Raw genomic sequence first — 19533 nt, forward strand, 5'->3', positions numbered from 1 at the left:
AAAGAACACTGTCCGTAATATTTTACTGACGTGTCTGTATTAACCGGGTGTCCGTAAAGCGAGATTAGAATCAGGGCCAATACAAAAGAAACAAAATATCAGTCACCTTTCTATTTGCCTCCTACTCGGCAATTCTATATATAGACTTGCTTACAAGTCGAGCTCAAATTTTTTCACGAGCGCGAAGCGAAAGTGGTAGATTTTTTATCTTTTCTGCAGCAAAAGCGAACCAAAGAGCGAAACCTCGTCGTTCGCGCTGAGGCCAACTACGGAACCGGAAATGAGAAGCGAAGGACTTTGAGAAAGTCTATTCTATAGAGCGGTTTTCACTTGACTGTCGTAAAACCAAAACCAAAGTAAATACACTAGCCAACCAAAGGGCGTAGTAAAACCAAAACCAAACCAATTCCTCAATTACTTTCGACAGTCAAGTGAAAACCGCTCCATATGGCTTGTTTCCGTACATAATTTGTCCTGTTTCCGATCCATCAATATCCGGACGTTGGCATGCGAAGTGGCCACTTCTTCCAAAACCAAATTTGTATTTATAAACGTCGGAACTTGTCTGGTATAAACCGCTAACAGCAGGGTGATCACGTTCCGTCCAGGATAACGTGTATCATTCAGCTGAATCATCACCAGTCCTATATAGTTTTCTTTTCATAAGTTCGTTCGCTAAGCTGTAATTTTGATTGCAAAGGGAGAATTTATTAGACCACTTCAAAGAAACCAACCGTCTAGTGGATTCGTGGTTTGTGGAAGCACCCCAAACACTTCTCAAGTGTTCTTCAAATTCTTAAATAGTTTACACACTTTTACAGAAATTCAAAATGACTTTTATCTGCGAGCATGAAGTGGTTTTCCCATGCCGGACGCCGCTCGCCGGGTAAATAATAGACGGAATAAGTTTTGTTATTCGGGCTATTCAATGTAAATATTATGATTTGTGCGCTATTGCGCTAGTGTCGCGGGGCCTTTGCACTATATCCCGAAACAATACTATGAATAAAAGCAATATAGTAATATATTGTAAAATTATATATTGTAGAACTTAAGCTTTCTTGACGTTACCAGGAGTATGACCAAACTAAGTAATTTGTGGGCGGCATTGGGTGGGGCATTTTTGCTGACTCATTAGTCATCACGTACACCTCATCACGGGGGCTTTTGGTATAAAAGTGATGGCACATTGCTAAAATCTAATCCGGCATTGGCAGTTGGCGGTAACTCATAAAAGCTTGGTCATTTTTCAAATTTTACTTTTGCATCAAAAACGAACACAAGACTGAAGGTAAAATGAATGTTACAGAAATTTTTCGTTTTTTGTTGGTCGCGAAAATAGTGATCGCTTTGGCTCTTGGACATGGACGGATGATGGACCCTGCTAGTAGAAACTCCGCCTGGAGAGTCTTTCCCGATCGTCCGAAGCAGTACACGGATAACGAGTTGAATTGTGGGGGATTCGGCGCCCAGTGGAATAAGCATGGTGGTAAATGCGGCGTTTGCGGCGACGAATATAACATAGCAAACCCTAAGTACGTCCACCCCGGATCGTATGCTAGTGATGATTTCACCACCAAGACTTATAAAGAAGGAGAAACAATTCAGGTGACAATAGAGATCACTGCCAATCATAAGGGATACTTCCGTTTTAGTGTGGGTAAGCTCCAGACACGCCCTATCACCCAAGAACAGCTTACACACGTCTTGTTGCAACCCGATGGTTCGAACAAGTGGCAGTTGCAGTCATCCGCAAATGGAGAGTATCTCATCGAGCTCGTGCTGCCCAAAGGCCTGACATGTGATCACTGCGTGCTACAATGGTGGTGGACAGTGGGAAACAACTGGGGAAAGGAACAAGAAACATTTGTGAACTGCGCAGACATCAAGATTATACCAGGGGGAGGTCCTGTGCCAACAAAAGAGAAACCAAGCACGGAAAAGCCTTTAAGCTCCACCGCTACGGCCTTACCCCCTAAGGTACCCTCTACAGGGAGTCCGCAGAAGCCCTCCATTCGGAGCCCCTCCACTGGAGGACCCTCAAAAGAAGGGCCAACAAATCTCCCTACTACAACGTCATCAACAGGAGGATGTAAGTCTGCAGGAGCATATGCCGGTCAGCCTGGTATGGATCAATGGTGCGTTACTAACTGTGCAGCGGGATACTGTCCTGCCTCTGATTGCGTTTGTAACTAGAATGACATTTTGACTTGAATATCGTATCATGGGCTCCTAATTTAAACTTGCATACATATTCTGCTCCCTAGGGTGTTACTTGGGTTAATTTTTGCTGGATTTGAGCCGCTGGCCTCTCAGAACCCCTACTCCATTATAGCCTTTTCTGTGGCCAATTATAGACCTTATCTAAGTCACTTTTGAAGAAAAGTAATTTTCTCGATCTGAACGTAGTCACTTTCTGTTTATGCATCTACCTCATAAAGCCTTTTAGATAAGTCATACCGAAATGAATTGAGGTTAAATGAGGTTACACGTTTTTTAGTGTTAATCGTTCCATTTTTAAATCCCTACCTACGTGAATTTTCTGAACCCCCAAATCTCGAAAATGTGAGACCCCATTCTAGAACTCTAATGAAAAAGCAACCCCATAATAGTCAATTCAGTCGTGAAAATGCGACCCCAATGGGGAAAAAAATAACGCCCTCTTCCCGTGAGAGACTTAAAGGGATAATAGGGAGAGGGCATGATATTGCTTTTTCATAACAATATTTCGGCTGGCAATACAGCCTTCTTCAGGTTTACAGATGTTACTGAATTTATGATAGGAATTACAATATCATAGTAGATGAAGAATGTCGTAATAAAAATGGTTTAAAAGGGAGAGGCGGAAATTACGTACAACAGAAAAAAGAAAAGGAAAACTAATAAGGATATGGATTACAATAATTCGTCACGGCGGTTTAGGCCATTAGGTTATCTATCAAATGTGACTCCCTCGCCTTCCGGACTGAGTAACGTGAAGAATGAATTTTCTCTAGTGGGATTAACTCCCACTGCATGTCAGTGTGAGAATGGTCAGAGTGAGAGAGAAAGTGTTCAGAAACAGTAGTGAGTTTAGATTTAATGTTAGTTTTGTCGACTGGACGTCTGTGTCATAATGGGTAATTGTGCTTTAACTAAAAGGTCAAGAAGATTAGGGCTACGTCTGTAAGCAACAAAAGGCGGTTGCTTAAAGACGTCTTTGCAGCGGTTAGAAGAGAGTTAAAATGCTTGCGTAAGATATTAGAAATCTGGAAGTGCTGGGTTACATGTGACAACAGAGGGGTCTACACACTTAGAATCTTTAGGTTTAGTTTGCGGAATAGTTGAGCATATTTTATGAAACACACAACAGCCAGTTACTTCAGATAATGGTTTATTATCGTTTAGATCATGTTGTCCGTCTACAGCTATCCCCTTAATATGTCAAGCTATAGAGAGAAGTCGTTACGTCAAGTTGCCATGGTAGTAAAATTTCTGGATGACAACAAACCGAAAACGTCAATTAAAAAGTGAGTTCGCACTGTTTCAAACTTCATCGACCTTATTCAATTTCATTTAATTTGCCAAATGTTGTATCCGAAAGGACCTTATCTAAGTTTAGAAACTGAGGAAAACAAAATTTTTGCGTTATGTTCACCTCCTCCATATAGCGGGGGCGTGAAAGTAGGAAGTTTCATGTACCAATCGTGTAATGACAGCTAAGAAAGGCATAATAAAGCGTGATACAAGTGCATAGTTGTTATTTTTCTTATTAAACCTATTGCTTTTTCCTGTTCTCGTTACCGTCGCTGTCGTCGTCGTAGACGTTCTTAGGGGTTCGTGACGCGTTCCTGCTGCACTCTAGTGGGGACTCTAGTCTGCGGGGAGGCTACCGTCGTCGTCATTGTTGTGATCCAGAAGTTGTGGTACCATGGTAACATGACGTCACACTTCTCCTCTCTATTCTAAGGACAGGAACACATATTAGATGGGCAATAACCTACGGCGCAATTTGTTTTGCACCAGTTATCCATGGAGGCGCTACCAGCATGAGCTCCTATGGCAACACATCCCCCGGGCTGGGGAGCATTGGTCGGTGGTGGTGTGGGCGGCTGTGTTGGGGCTCGGGTCGTAGGAGGCGGGGCGTCTGTTGGAAAATCCGTTGGAACGCTTCCATCGCTATTGATGATCCTGATGTCTGCGCAGTTGACAAATGTTTCCTGTTCTCCTTTCCCCATGCCACAGTCATTCGGACCATCGCATCCCCAGCTGTTTGCCACGCGCCACCACCACTGTATCACGCAATGATCACATGTCAGCCCCGTGGGAAGCTTCATCTTGATCGCAAACACCTCATTTCTATTCGAATTGATCTTCCATGTCTTTAAAACGTGTGCCAGCTTTTGTTGGGTAATAGGTGGCGTCCCGATCGGGCCCACACTGAATGTAAAAGTTCCCTTATGGTTAGAGGTAACGTCCACTTTCACTTCAATCGCCTGGCCTTCTCTGTAGGTCTTGGTAATGATACCTGTGGCGTATTTCCCAGGGTGTGTGTACATAGCCTCGCCCTCTTTAAAATGATATGGGTCACCGCAAACGCCACACTTCCCACCGTTTTTATCCCACTGCGTGCTGAAACCGCCACAATTGAGTTCGTTATCCGTGACCTGAGTAGGTGTGTCAAAACCGTACCGCCAGGCGGCGTTTCGGCTTGCAGGATCAATCAATCTACCGTGCCCCAGTGCTTGAACGATCAGACTGAGCGCTACAAGGTAACGAAAGATCGCTTCCATATTGGAGTTTTGAGTGCACGTTTCCCTTCGAAGCTTTTATCAGGTTTTTAGCTTCTCTCCCAGTGTGACAGTTCTCTTATAGCAGATTTTTATTTGGTTTTTGTCGAAGCAGCTGTTTCTAACACAGTAGGGTAGTGTACACACGAGATGTCAAAGTTGTCTTTTACTTTAAATATATGTAAACAAAAGCGGTACAGAATAATGTTGCACCCGTTATATTGTAAATAAGACTGTCATACTGAGACAAGTGCATTTTCATCTGTGAAGTTTACAAATAGAATGACATTCCAGCAAGGCAGCCTGGTCCACACCTGTAATCTCTGTAAATAAGCCGGCTTTCTCGTGCAATTGTCTGACAAGACAAACTCAGCTGCTTCAATACACGTAAATAACTGCTGCCTGTTGCTAGCAAATTCTTATACCAAATAAAAATGTTTTCAAATAAGATCGATAAACTCAACGGTGGTAGGTAGGGATTGTTTTATCCCTGAAGGGTCTTGCAAAACGAACAAAAATAAATAGAAGATATTACATGACGACGAAAAGATAAGCATAAGAATCTTATACTTGAGTAAGGGGACATAAATGCTCTTGCCACTCGAACATAACATTCATCTCTTCGAGCTAATTGATGGCTTTCCTGTTATCATACAGTGTATGGTGAATAAAATAAAGATGCAGTTGGTAGGGATTTTTCTTCCTCTCTCCCTCCCCCTTTGGAATGACCCTTGGCATTTCTTTTTTGAGCTATTTTGAAAAAATAGCTCATATCTCAGTAGTGAAAGCGTATGTATCTTTGTGGCTTTGTCTGTACTGATGTGTGTTGCAGGGGCCAATAAGGTTGGAGGTACTATGAGTTGATGCTTAGGAACCAATGAGATTTTGGCATCTAAACATGACATTGCTGGTATTTGCATCGTTTCGGTCGGAAAACGGATGTAGACTTCGCACATGTTGGTCTGGAGGGAACTATGAGAGAGCTTTAACCTTCCTGTTGTTTCAATTACAAATGAATATAAGAGCGAAAGATAACATGCGAATTCGGAATGGATTTTATGTTGGCGTTCTAATCTAAAAAAATTCAGGTCTGAAGAGAGCTAATAATGTTTAAGGCCAGGTCCGAAAACGGGTGTGGAGAATGACATTTTGGGGTCTGGAATAGGGGCAGGATTTGGAGTACCGGGCGGCACACCCCCACCAAGATTCCAAGATTTCCCAGAAGTACCCACCCCCCCCCCCCCCCGGAGCAAACTAGTCGCAAAACAAGCTGCACGTTTTTGTTGACAGTTTTACTGTCCTTATTTCCTCTGCCCCTTGTCCAATGTAGAGTGCAAAACAGTCTGTATTTTTGTGTATTCAAAAACTCCGTGCGAGCAGTCAAACAATTAAAAGGTCTGGAGCCAGGCCGAAAACTGGGGATAGTTGCTAAAAACTTCAGATTTCATTTGTTCACTCTCTCTATAACTACGCTAAACCGAATTTGAGAAGAAAAAAAAAACTGTTTTGCAGTCGATCTATGTCCAATGCTGTTCAAAACTAAAGTATTTTAATTGTGCAAGTAATTGTTTTGTTATATCCCCAACCTTTCCGACTACTTTTGTCCAGGATTATCGCAGGTTACCAAGTGAAAAATTCAAAGCGCACTAGCCGCACTAGAGAACTTGAAATAAATATGAGTATCTAAAAGTTTGGTGTGGATTTCTTCGTAAATCGGCCGCAATACAAATTTCAACTCGACGGAAAGCCTCACACAGGGAGTTCGCTTGTAGCCCTCTTTGGAAAGGTTTCCAGTAGAGAAATACGGGGAGAGGCGGCCTTCACCAATTTCCAACGCTACTGTTGTCTTTGTTTAGTTTTTCCCTTAGGCGTGTGACACAAGAAGAAAGCCTGTTAAGTGGCATTGTCGACTTTCCGGTGCACGTTATTGCACACATTAGCAGGGTCCGATCCAGAAAATTCGGAGAGGGGTGGCCGGTACACTTGCCAGCTACATAATGATACTCTTTATTTGTCTATAAAAATGACGCAAAATAATTTTCAAAGAAAAGGGAGTGGTCGTGGCTTCCTCGCCCCGCCCCCTTAAATCCACCCTTGACTTTAGAACTATGACGTGAATATACATAGCATTTACACTGTTGTTTATTTAGACAAAAAAATTGTTCACTTGGGTTATTGACAGGGATAGCATTTTGCTTTTTGAGAAATATTTACGTCTGTTACTACTGAAAAAATGTAGGTAAAAATAACCCGTTTAGTCACAAAATTGTGAACCACTCAAGCTCTCTTCGCTATTGAACAGGTTAAAACACATTCACATTCATCCCACTTTCAAAAATGTATGTAAATATTGAACAGTATAATATTTCTAGATATCAAAAAAAAGTGTTTGCACCTTAGCAATAATGTGAGATAACAATTTTAGAGAATGATATCTCAACTAATTGCTATTTTTGGATGTAGTCAATATATATACGCCGTAAATAAAATCGAGGCAATGTGAGGAAGGTGGCGCCGGCGTAAACTCATCTGCGCGACAGTGGAAATCCATATCATTTATGGACAAGGTACAGGTAGAATATCATACACCAATTTCGACATATCAAAATGTCTAAACAAAATAATCGCACAAAATTGATTTCCTCCAGAAACATGAACTGTGGATCTAACGATCATTGTTATATTCCTAGACTTTCACTCAACTAAAGAGGGACTGCCATTGGTTGACTCTTGATCACGTGGCCTTGACTAAAATCAAATGTATCCCGATTGTGATACATTTTAAAGCAATGTACCCCGCTCGGGCTACATTACAGCACGTGATCAAAGCATGTTGTAAAGTGGCGTGACAGAATGCGGGAAAACACTGCCAGTTTTTTTATTTATTTCGTGAATGAACACAACATCGTAAACACGAAGCCTCAAGCTAAAAAGCAACGATTTTTCCAGTTATCCCAGAAGTTCCCCGAAGAAAAACAGCAGCTAGTGGAGGAAAAAGATGCAGATAATATAAGGGAAGTACTTTTGTAAATCATTCAATGACATTCAGTGGTTTTAGAGAATTAAATTTGTGTTGTTTTAAGTACCGAGTCGACTGTTTTTGGTTCGCTCCGGTTATTCTTTGGTTGCTGTTGAAATGAAAATCTAGGAATATAACAAAACACTTAATGTCAGGTCCCTTGGGAAACAAGTTAGTTTTGTTTTCCCTTGAGTCCCGATGTTTCCCTCGATTTCGTCTCGGGAAACATCAGGACTCTTGGGAAAACAAAACTAACTGTTTCCCTCGGGATCTGACATTAAGTGTATAATATATAATAGTGAACTGAATCTCAAGTCTTACATCACAGGTAGGATAATTTCTAAAGCTTTTTGCGATTACAGCTGACTCTCCTCCCTCCTCGCCTCTGTTAGGAAGCTTCGCGGCAGAGACGTTTCTCGCGAAAGGTCCCTCAAATTAAAGCGAGGAGCGAGGAGAGATGGCCTTATTCGCAGGCGAGATTATTTCATTCATCTCAAGTAGTTTAAGGCCTGCGACTAAGAGATTCACCTGTTGAAAATAATTTATTGGCTATAACTTCGGCATTGATGGTGACGCTAAATCAAAATTTGGCGCACATAAAGAACTCATCCTCCTTAACATTTTCAAGTATAAATATTGTGTTAATCAATCACATGATATGTCACGTGACCATTTTGCTAAAAATTCTAAATTATTGACCAATTGGTGGCCGGTTTAAGAAAAGAAATCGAACAATTACATTTTTCTTATTCGTATTAAATATTTCTAACACTTTACGTTTGGAATGACAGTCCATTGCACTTCAAGAAAAAATTATGAGAAAAAAACTCATTTTAAATGGATAAATTTAATCTTGAATTATTTAAAACTTTAATTTAAACTTCGCGTACATTCATTAAAAACGTAGAAAGTTAGGTATGTTTATCCTCTTTCAGAAATGCCAATTTGTTTATCCAAACAAAGTAAATTCGCCATCATTTCGCCAAATTTCCTTCATTTTCTACTCTTGGTCACGTGATATGATACGTGACCATAATTAAACGTTAAGCCACAAGAAAACATCAAGATTTACTTTGAGGGAGAGATTTCCTTTTTTCTCGGTCTCCCATACCAGGTAGAGATTTTGCCAATCATTCATATGCTCCGAACAAACCTTTGACCCAGGCCTTAAACCCCTTCAGATGCTCAAATACCTGGATTCGGTGATTTTTCAATTCACACACAACAATCCTTTCATCACTAAGGGCTCCTGTAGAAACTGGATTCTTTAACTCTCCTCTCCCGCTACCTTCACTTCCAAATTTTGTAACAAACTTTCCACTCAGTTCAAATACCTGAACCCTATGATTGTATGAATCATAGACCATTAGCAATCCTTCTTTGTTAACGGACAAATAACGGGGCTCATTGAACTTTCCATCCTCGTTTCCCTGTTTTCCAAATTTAGAGATAAACCTTCCTTGAAGATTAAAGATTTTAATGGAATGATCACCATAATCTGAGACCATAAAATATTGACCGTGTTGGATACAGTAAATAGGATCGACCAAATAACCTGCTCCACCAAATTTACGTAAATACTTTCCACCAGAGAAAAATACCTTGATTAATTTGTTACTCACATCAGCAACAATAATATCGCCGTTGCGGTTTATTGATAAACCTTCAGGAAAGATAAGCCGGTGATCACCAAACTTACTAAGAAAGTTACCATTCCTATCAAAGACTTGTATCCTGTGGTTATTACAGTCTGCACTACAATATTACCAAGACCATCAAAAGCGATCCCTTTAGGGCAATCAAAATCACCATTATTCTTACCCTCCCTACCAAACGATCTTAAGTGGGTACCGTCACTACTAAACACTGAAACCCTATTGTTACCGAGCTCAGTCACAGCGATTTCATCATGATCACTCACTGCCACACCTCAGGGCCCTTCAAGCTTTCCAGCAGTGCCTGGTTTGTACCTGAGCCTCAAAAGGACTGTCATTTGCCCCTTTATTCCCAGCAATTACTTTACTACTTTCTTTACCTTTAGCTTCTGATTGTTGCGCTTCAGTTTCGCTTAAGGCAATTTTTACATTACCTATCCCTTCACTGTTCAATACGTTAATCAGTTTTTCACTTTTAGTGAAACTAAACCGAGGAATACATTCAGTGTCAGGGTTTCCTTGGGAGCTCTGTTCCTGAAGGATTGAATCAAATGTTTCACTGAATCCAAGGATTTCAATACTAAAGCTTCGCTTCACAAGAGCTTTAGTTTGTTCAATTGCCGATTCAATTAATTTCACTTGATTTTCAACTTGGCCTTTTTTCTGTGAGAGAGATTCCAGTGATTTTTTCGATTGATCATCCACTGCATCAAACACATCTTGTTTCCTCGTTTCGATGATTGCAATAACTTGATCTACATGTGTCTGCACTTGGCTTTTAAAGTCGGCTACTTGCAACTCCATGTCCGTGCTCTTTTGGTTTATTTATTGTATTTTATTTTATTTGCCACACAATAATTACAAAAAATACAGGAAAAGAAGAAAAAAGAAGTGGCGAGGAGACCTAACAGAAACTATTGGAGCTTATGAGAGGTTAGGTCTCCTCGGACTATGAGCTAGGGCTGTTTCACATCAGTTGAAGAAAAGAGGGCGAAAAGTGGAAGATGAATAGACTTATGAACTGTTTTCGTACTTACTCAATAATTTAATCTTCAGTTTTTTCTTAAAAGAGGAGAGGGATTGAGAGTTGATGACCTTGTTGTCAAGTAAATTAAAAAACTTAGGCCCTTGAAAAAAGGGCGAGAACTTCTTCGTGTTTGTACGACAATACGGTAGACTGTAGACCTGGGAATTTCTTGTATTGTAAGAGTGGAATTGATTGCTTTGATTTGATTATTAAACTTTGGAGGTAAGAATAAATTTTTGCAAGAATACATAAATTGGCCCAGTTGAAGCAAATGGATATCATTAAATTTTAGTATACCGCGAGGTCCTTAAAGATGGGTTCAGTATGAGCATTGAAATGTGATTTATTAATAATTATAATAATGCGCTTTTGCAGGATAACAAGGCGGCAGAGATTGGTTTTATAGGTCGAAGCCCAAACGATATTGCAGTAGTAAAAATAAGGATAAATTAAGGAACAGTAGAGCATACGTAAAGACGATTTAGGAAGAAAGAAGCTGCATCTAGATATTATACCGATTGACTTCGCAACTTTACTTGCAACGTGTGATATTTCCGACTTCCAATTTAGGTTTTCATCCAAAATTACGCCTAGAAAATTTGTCTCCTTTACTTCAACAATATTTTGATTATCATACTTAGTTGAATATTACAAATTGAACGCTTTTGTCTTGGTTTTAAAGACCATAAATTTAGTCTTTTTAAGATTTAGAGAAAGCTTGTTTGCTTTAAACCAGATTAACAGTTTGTCCATCTCCAAGTTTAACATATCTGAGAGATAGTTCAGATCTTTATGTGACATGAACACATTGGTATCGTCAGCGAACAATATCAGATTTAATAGATTAGAAGCATTGTTGATGTCGTTAATGTACAGTAAGAAAAAAAGAGGTCTGAGGATAGAACCCTGAGGGACCCCACAAGAGATTTCATTTCTTAACGAACGGTGGCAATTATATTCAACATATTACTTTCTGTTTGAAAAGTAACTTCTTATCCAGTCCAGCGCTAAGCCACGAATACCGTAATGTTCGAGTTTATCGAAAAGGATGATATGACTTACAGTGTCAAAGGCTTTTGAGAGGTCAAGAAAAATACCTACGGAAAATTCACCTCTGTCAAAGGCCGTGGAGATCTTTTCATGCAAGTCGATTAGCGCGAGTGCAGTGGAATGATTTTTCCTGAAGCCGTATTAGTTACTACAGAGGATGTTGAAATTCATCAGATATTGCAGTAAACGATTGTAGATAACTCTTTCTAAGAATTTTGAAAAGCTGGGAAGCACCGAGATAGGTCGGTAGTTGGTGAAAAGCAACTGATCATCAGATTTAAAAATAGGTATCACGCGAGCGATTTTCATTTCATCGGGAACAATACCATGCTGGATTGACAAGTTTATGATATGGGTGAGTGGTTCAGAAACAAGTAGAATGGACTCCTTAATGACTGTCATTGGAATCTGGTCGTAGCCAGCTGCTTTACCTGGAAGAAAAGTTTTTCGCAATCTCAGCGATCTCATCTTGAGTTGTAGGGTTGAAGAATATTGACTGTGTAAAGGAACCATAAAGAAAACGACGGTGTGAAGCTAATTGTCTTTTGACCAAGCCTAAACAATATTTTGCCAACCAATCAAATGGTGCCTTGATGTGCTTTAAGTTTTGACGACCTGGAGAATCCAAAAATAATCTAGTTATTTCTGAGAACTGATAATCTGTTTACAAAGCATAAACCCTTTTAAAAACCAGAGGTAGCCCATGCTTACTATCAGATCGAGATCGAGAGCACTAGGCAAATTAACTTAGCCTACTCAAACCGACTAATTAATCATTCATAATAATCGCACATAAATAGTCACAAAGGAGTGACTATAAATTCGTTAAAGATCAATGAAATGTCTCTCATGATTCTCTCACGCATACATGTTCTCTTTCGGCAAGTTCATTTGGTAAAAAAAGGCTCTTTTACAGGTATAATTATCCTGATTCTTCGCATGTGCTTTTCCAACACTTTCACGTGCCAGCTTTTTGACTGTAAATCTCATGCAGATTGGTTTTTCACAGTAATAATAGTAACTTGAACGTATAAAGACCTGTTTCGTTTTGTAACTAATGGCTTAAGTAAAAGCTCTTGTATTTTAAGAAGAAATACCGTAAAATTCCGAAAATAAGCCCCTCCATTTATAAGCCCCTCCAAATATAAGCCCCCCAAAAACCTTAACGCAAAAAACCCTCCGTTAAATCGCCCCTCCGAATATCTACAACAGAGACAGGGTAAGGAATGTTATAGCGACCCTGAAGAGCGTGGTGAACTTTGTTTGTATTCAGTGGTAAACGTATTGTCAATGTATTTGAGCTCTGTAAGAGTACAATAATTATTATTAAATGCACATCATAGTCAACTTCCCCCAAGAGTAGCACCCCAGGGCAACCAGGGGGTTGTAAAATAGGTGGGGTTCAAGTAATTGTCAATGAAAAATCCCTCTGATATCCCCTGGGGACTATTGTATGTCACTCAGCTGTAGCTGGCATAGTTGGTGGGTTTTGCCAGAAACAACTGGCAACATAAAGACCATGAAAGAGCTTTCGGAGTGAATTTTGCCTGAAAGTCATCCATGAGAAGACGTCAAAACACCAATAGGTTTATTAAGCAAAACAACAAGTTTGCACGTGCATCATGCTTTTTTGTACATCATTCATTTTAGGCTTAGGAGACACAATATAATAGCAAGAATAGCCTAGGTTCGATATATTAAAATTCTAACATGACTCTGAGGCTTTCTACTCATATTTCTATATTTGGTTTGGTTTCCTTTACAAATGTGCAAGTCTCTTCTAGGAATTGCGAGAAAGTGGAGTCCTGAAAAATTTTTAATTTTGTCCCAAAGCCTTGGAGTCATGTTAAAATATTTTAATATATCGAATGTGGGCTATTCATGATAGTAGAACTTGGCTAAGTTGAATTAACATTAACATGATGTGCTCCACGTCCTTTTCCCTCTTCCTTCCAATGTTGACCTTGAAATTAGACAACTGTACCAAAAAACCATTATATAACAACACTGGAAAGGGAAAAGGAGGTACCAGAGGAGTGTGACCCATGCCTTGTGTCCTGGATTGTAGCTTAATTTTAAAAAAGCCAGTACAATAAAAGGACAACCGAAGGAAGATATCAGATGTAGGTCTGGGAGAGACTAACATTTCCTGTGGATAGTTCAATATAAATTTAATGTACCCTGTGTAATGTACATCATGATGCTTTATTAAAAGTTTTAAGGCTAATTTTAATACACCCCTACCATTATTAATGTTAATTCCAGTTATCCTATTTAATTACTTAACACTCCTCATTCCTCATTGTACTCATTGAATTTTCCGGATAGGGTATGGTTTTTGAGGGTCTTGAAACTTAAATAGGGTATCATATCATCATATTATCATATTTTGCCCTTGCTGGCATTACTGGTGTGTTCCTTTGATACTTGTGTCATCGAAATTCAAGTGAGTAAAAGCCCAGCCAGCTACACTAGAGACAAATCATCTGTTAAAAATGAACTATTCGTCAAGAGTATTAGGAAAGTTATTTACCAGTTATTAAGGTTTGTGTGGTACCCTGAATAGGGTGTCCTTTTTAATTTTCAGGTTTCAGCGTAACATAGGAAGTCAATTTCTGTTTATCTCATCCTTAATTTATGGGGTCGGGATTCAAGACTGTGGGCAGCACACACTAGACCCAGAATTTATGGGAGTACTTTCCCCTGGGATTTTTGCACAATTACAGGAGCAATACTTAACCCATTCGTTCCTGAACCGCCCGTGCGAATCCAGGTCCTTTCTACCCTTTGTGACGTCATCAGTTTTAACAGTCAAGGACAACTTTCTTCGCTAACTTGTGCAGAGTGAAGAGATCTTTCAAACCATACCAGAATATTAAGCACAATTCAGTCAAGGACACCGAAGAAAGAAGCAAAAAACCATGTGACATTGACCTGAAAATCTCCATGAAAATCTTGTTCCAATGGCCACCTGCCTTTCCTTTCACCTAATCCTAAGATCCTAAAAGCTTTCCTAAAAACTCTTCCCACCAAAATGAAGCCTACTAAATGCCCAGCAGGAGAAAAAAAAATGAGGCAAGAAAAGCGAAAAAAGAAGGGAGGAGAGAAAGCGAAAAGTAAAAGTCAAGACTGCTGTGTCACTTTTAAACCCAAAAACTCGAAATTTTGCTTTCTGCGCACGCCTGAACTTCACAAGCTGATGTATTTTGCATCTGGATCAGAAGGCTGCGAAGTGTACGACCTGTAAACTGGTTTGTGGTAAGTTTTAGCTCTTTATAGCACAACAGTGACCAGAAAACCACTGGACTAGCTTCAAAACGCGTTTTTCGGCAAAATCTCCAGGAGCGAATGGGTTAAGAAAGCATTTGAATCCCCTGGTGAAAGGGAAGAGCAGTAGTACATATGCTTGCAGCAGGCCCACAGGAAAAAATAACAGATTCCCAATATTGGATATTTTAGGGTATTTAAAGAATACCCACAAAAATCCCAAATTTGGCAAAGTGAGACAAGTCCCAACCAGGGAATTCCCAACCAAGTTCCCTGGTTGGGACTTGTCTCACTCTTCCAAATTTGGGATTTTTGTGGGTATTCTTTAAATACCCTAAAATATCCAAAAATGGGAATCTGTTATTTTTTCCTGTGCTAGGGGTGGGGTGGTGGATAGATTTTGGACTGACCCTTTTCCCTCCTTCATAAGGTTGCCTTGGTAACTGCACACTACAGTCATCAGTATGAGCTGCAACACAGTCAAAACCTCCTTGGTTCTTGTCCTGTACACTGGTGGAACAATAGGAATGAAGAAACTTAATGAGAATGGTACATCTCAGGGGTACCTACCCTATTCCACAGTCTTTTTATTTTATGGACCAGATTGTCAGTACTGTCCGGGGGTCCATCCATTCAGTAGGATAAAAACACAGGAAAAAATAATGGATTCCCATTTTTCGATATTTTAGGGTATTTAAAGAATACCCATAAAAATCCCAAATTTGGCAAAGTGAGACAAGTCCCAACCAGGGAATTCCCAACCAAGTTCCCTGTTTGGGACTTGTCTCACTCTTCCAAATTTGGGATTTTTGTGGGTATTCTTTAAATACCCTAAAATATCCAATAATGGGAATCCGTTATTTTTTCCTGTGAAAGGGTTTTGATTAAATAGCCTGTTTACAGACCCTGCATTTTCTGTTTTATAGAGATCATCGAGTGCAAATATGGGTAATAATTTCGAGAAAATATCCATACCATACTAAGGACGGCTTCCATATTTGAACCCTTCCCCCTCCCCTTGCCTTCGGAATTTCCAAAATGCGTTATTTCCCTCATGCCCTCAGAATTCTATAATTGTTAACCCCCCTCCTGTTCGGATTCTCATTTTGGTCAAACCCTTTAGAGATATTGGCAGGGTTTGCATTGAAATATGCCAAATTTGGCTTATTTTATGCCAAAAGGAGCATTGCAGAAAGTGTGTTTCCAGAAAATATCCATACCCCCCCCCCCCCCCCCCCCGACGGAAGATCATTGGAAAGTCCAAGGGGGGTTCATGGGAAACTGCTTTTCCAGAGGGTGCGAACCACGTACAAAACATTGAAAGCAACGTATGATCTATCTAAAGCACAAAGACATACCTATGTATGTTGTTTTGAAACAAAAGTCAGTGCTCCTGGCCACTGAGATGAGGTTAACATCATAAACTTTAATGTTTCTGTTTTCCTTTGAGTTAGCTAATGCTTCAATCTCCAGAAGAACGATGTTTTTTAATTTAGAATGAAGTCGAAACGATTTTAATGGTGGACATAACTGGAATGTTGTCTTCATCTCGTTTTTGTCCAACAAACTTAAAAGTACTTTCACTTCTGTTCATTTATGAGTATCCCTTTTCCCTACCTTCACATGCAGGAAACACATTTTTGATAGGTTTCATGTTTTGTCATTGTTTATTTGGGGTAGTAACTCATACGAAATGCGATGAGACGAGACTACTTTCATCCCCATTTGTTGCTCGACCTTCACAATGCCCAGCTACCTGAGTGAGTGGCTAGTTAAATTACTTCAATCATGACGATGTTCACGTAGCCTGCGTGGCAGGTGTTAAAAGGGGAAGGGGAAGGGGCACGAAACCTAGCATGTTGGCAACTGTTACTAGTGAATTTGGTTTCTTAAATAAGAATCAACCTGGAGAAACTGACAAAATGTGTAGAAAAATAAACAGCCAGCAAGGAACCTTGTAAGTTTCTGCTTTTTTTGCTATCGTTTGCAAAGTTGTTTAAGTAGGTGAAACTTAAGTTATCTTTATAACGTTTGTGTAGGAGTAAGCACAAAATGGAGAAAAATCGACGTTTAAACTTTGAAACCCTTGAAATGTTTAAGCTTACCTAATAACAACACAGACATAATTTGCAAATGTGATGGCGAAGAAGCTAAAAGTTTGACTGAATAATAAGCTTAGCAAACGTTTCCTGAAATTTCACCGTATTCTACCGTACTTTCGTAACTGAGTCAGTATACACTTTCTTTGTTTTTTAGTCCCAAAACCACTTTGAATTTCTAAAGGGTGGTAAGCGAAGTTCCTGTTTAAAAATTCTGGAAATTCCTGGGGGGAGGCGGGGGGGGGGGTTGTGGGGGGGGGGCGGGGGTCATCAAAGTCCCCCTGGAACGGAAAATCTTGGGCAGTGGAGGGTGCAAATCAAAGATTCTTCTGTTGGGGGGTATGGATATTTTTTGGAACCACACAATGCCCAGCCCACTAAATGTCTTACTTGAAAACTGCTCCCGCAGTCCCCCAGTTGTGTTCTATTACGCCGAGTAAAACGAGTGCACCTGCAGTCCTGCACTCCGCCAGTCGCTGAAAGTGAATATTAAGTGGGTATACAACAACACAGTCCCGCACTCCTGCAGTCAATGTCAGAATAGTTAAAAAATAGAAGTTTTCTTGTTAGCTTGTGATGAACGTGTGTCAGTCAAAAGATATTTAGATTGAGTGTATTTTCATTCCCGCCATCTTGAATTTGAGCCTTCGGGGTCAGTATTCACTCCCAATCCCAGGAGCTTCAAAAATTAAAATGTTGTTGTCAGTCAAAGGACCATGTTTCCTATTGAATGGACAAAATAATAATTATAATTGATGAGCCTGGAGAAAAAAGGATGTTTTGTAGCATTAGGGCCTCTGGAGCTTGATGTATAAGCCACATTTTGTTGGTTTTCTTCTACAAATAAACTTGAAAGTATTACTGATCGATGGATGCTTATATCTTGTATCCAGTTTCCAAGATCGTCAGCAGTGTCATCAGTTTGTGCGTTATTTGCGAACTGATTAAGTCCATAAAATAAGTGTTTTTGAGGGATACACTCGTCTGTCCCTTCTGGAAATTCCAGATTTAAAAGCCCCCCATTCCTTCGGAATTCCAATCGTAAAAATCCCCCCATGCGTTCAGATTTCCAGTTCAAAGAACCCTCCCTTGTCCGTCCATGGTATGATATGGATATTTTCTGGAATTGCCCAATATAAAAAACTGCAGAGGATTATTTTATTGAACAGAGGTCAAAAAAGTTGGTTTTATCCTGATTATTATGATGATCTAGATATACTGGGAAACTGAGAGATTGTTTCTTTATATTGATCCAGAAGACTTCTTAATCATCTGGGAGAGTTTAGCACATCTCCCATTTAAAATAATTATTCTGTTTTCTTCTCTAGAACCGTGTGCTCTCCATCTAGATATCTTTATAAATGAATTGAAACAACTTCCCATGCTCCATGATTCTGCCTGTTTTGTGTCTCAGGGGGGGAAAGAAATTTCTACTTTACAGAGATTAGCCATGCCGTAAGTATATTTTTATGTTGGTCAATAATTATTTTTAAATAGATTGTTTTCATGGCCACCGGCTAAGTATATTGGAACAAAAGAAAGTGTTAACCTAGCTACGTAGGAAAAGAGGTCAACTCCCACAGGATTGGTTAGGGACACTAAACTTGGCTGCCAACATATTATATTCAGACACCAACAGAGCAGATGTGATGTCATGTGAAAATGGTCTATAATTATGAATTTGTAACATAATTTGTCTGTAAACTAATCATATTATAAATAACCTGTATCCATGATCTTTAGAGGTCCTACATGTTAAGAAATTATAACTTCCTGCACTGTTTTAATTATTGAACTGATTTTCTATTTACAGTGTATCCAAACTTGGCATCAGGATAATGTACGATATCAAAGAATCTGGTAAGATCAGAGAATCTAAAGACACTTGCGCTGAAGATTGGATTGATGTCAGTATGGAGATCTTTGATAATTATGGGAAGTATGATGGCTTTGTTATCCTTCATGGAACAGACACAATGGCTTTCACAGCATCTGCACTTTCTTTCATGTTTGAAAACCTTGGGAAACCTGTGGTACTCACAGGGGCTCAGGTAATATGAGCAAGGCTGAATAACATAATTTCCACATTTTCATCGGGGGCATTTATAAATGACAAGTCATTTGCTTATAAATAATCATATTTCTGATAGCTACGATGGCTGATTTTCCCTGAGTCAGAGACTTAATGTAGAGATACATGTTTCTCTCTGGTGTGTTAAGATACTGAAGCATTAGGAATTATAACTTACGTATTTCGTGCCATTGTGTAGTTCAAGAAAATATCAATTGCTCCCCTGTGGAAGGGAATTTTTCTAAGACCTGCTACCTATCTGGAAATTCCAATTTACAGGTTAAAAGCTTTATCCATTTCTTTTATTATGTTGTTCTGTAGATCCCCTCCTTTCCCAGGAAATTCCAATTTTGTGGGGGAAGTTATGGAGATTTTCTGGATTTACCGTTATCCTCTCCACAATGGCCACCTTGATGAAGATAATGGCCTTTGTAGAGAGGTTTTAAAACAAGAGTCAGTGTAGGGACTCTCCGCCAAAAAAGGGGCTGTTGTAGAGAGGTGACCATTGGTGGAAAGTACTTGGCTGTTAGTGGAGGTTGGACTGCAATCATTCCTCAGAAATGAAAATTATATTGA

At 39.7% G+C, this 19533-nt stretch overlaps 3 protein-coding genes across 5 annotated transcripts in view; 2 read left to right on the top strand and 1 right to left on the bottom strand.

Moving 5' to 3' along the window:
• The window catches only part of LOC140944987 (L-asparaginase-like), a 255222-nt gene that overhangs the window by 217847 nt on the left and 17842 nt on the right, over positions 1 to 19533 (top strand). Inside the window, exons 1-4 of one of the 3 annotated variants that reach the window (XM_073394105.1) lie at positions 12722 to 12739; positions 15218 to 15336; positions 18215 to 18341; positions 18700 to 18937. In XM_073394105.1, coding sequence (XP_073250206.1) covers positions 15252 to 15336; positions 18215 to 18341; positions 18700 to 18937 — 450 coding nt within the window. In that variant the 5' untranslated portion in view covers positions 12722 to 12739; positions 15218 to 15251. Of the gene's footprint in view, positions 1 to 12721; positions 12740 to 15217; positions 15337 to 18214; positions 18342 to 18699; positions 18938 to 19533 lie in introns of those variants that run through there. The other 2 variants (XM_073394104.1, XM_073394103.1) reach the window with 2 other exon arrangements.
• LOC140944989 (uncharacterized) lies at positions 1261 to 2643 on the top strand. The gene has a single exon (XM_073394107.1). It carries the CDS (start codon positions 1297 to 1299, stop codon positions 2194 to 2196), a length of 900 nt encoding a protein of 299 aa, XP_073250208.1. The 5' UTR covers positions 1261 to 1296; the 3' UTR covers positions 2197 to 2643.
• Positions 2834 to 4826, bottom strand: LOC140944992 (uncharacterized). The gene has a single exon (XM_073394109.1). The coding sequence runs from the start codon at positions 4770 to 4772 to the stop codon at positions 3945 to 3947; it is 828 nt and encodes a 275-aa protein (XP_073250210.1). The 5' UTR covers positions 4773 to 4826; the 3' UTR covers positions 2834 to 3944.

The sequence above is a fragment of the Porites lutea genome, chromosome 7 (genome assembly GCF_958299795.1).
Source record: "Porites lutea chromosome 7, jaPorLute2.1, whole genome shotgun sequence".
NCBI classification, from domain to species: domain Eukaryota; kingdom Metazoa; phylum Cnidaria; class Anthozoa; order Scleractinia; family Poritidae; genus Porites; species Porites lutea.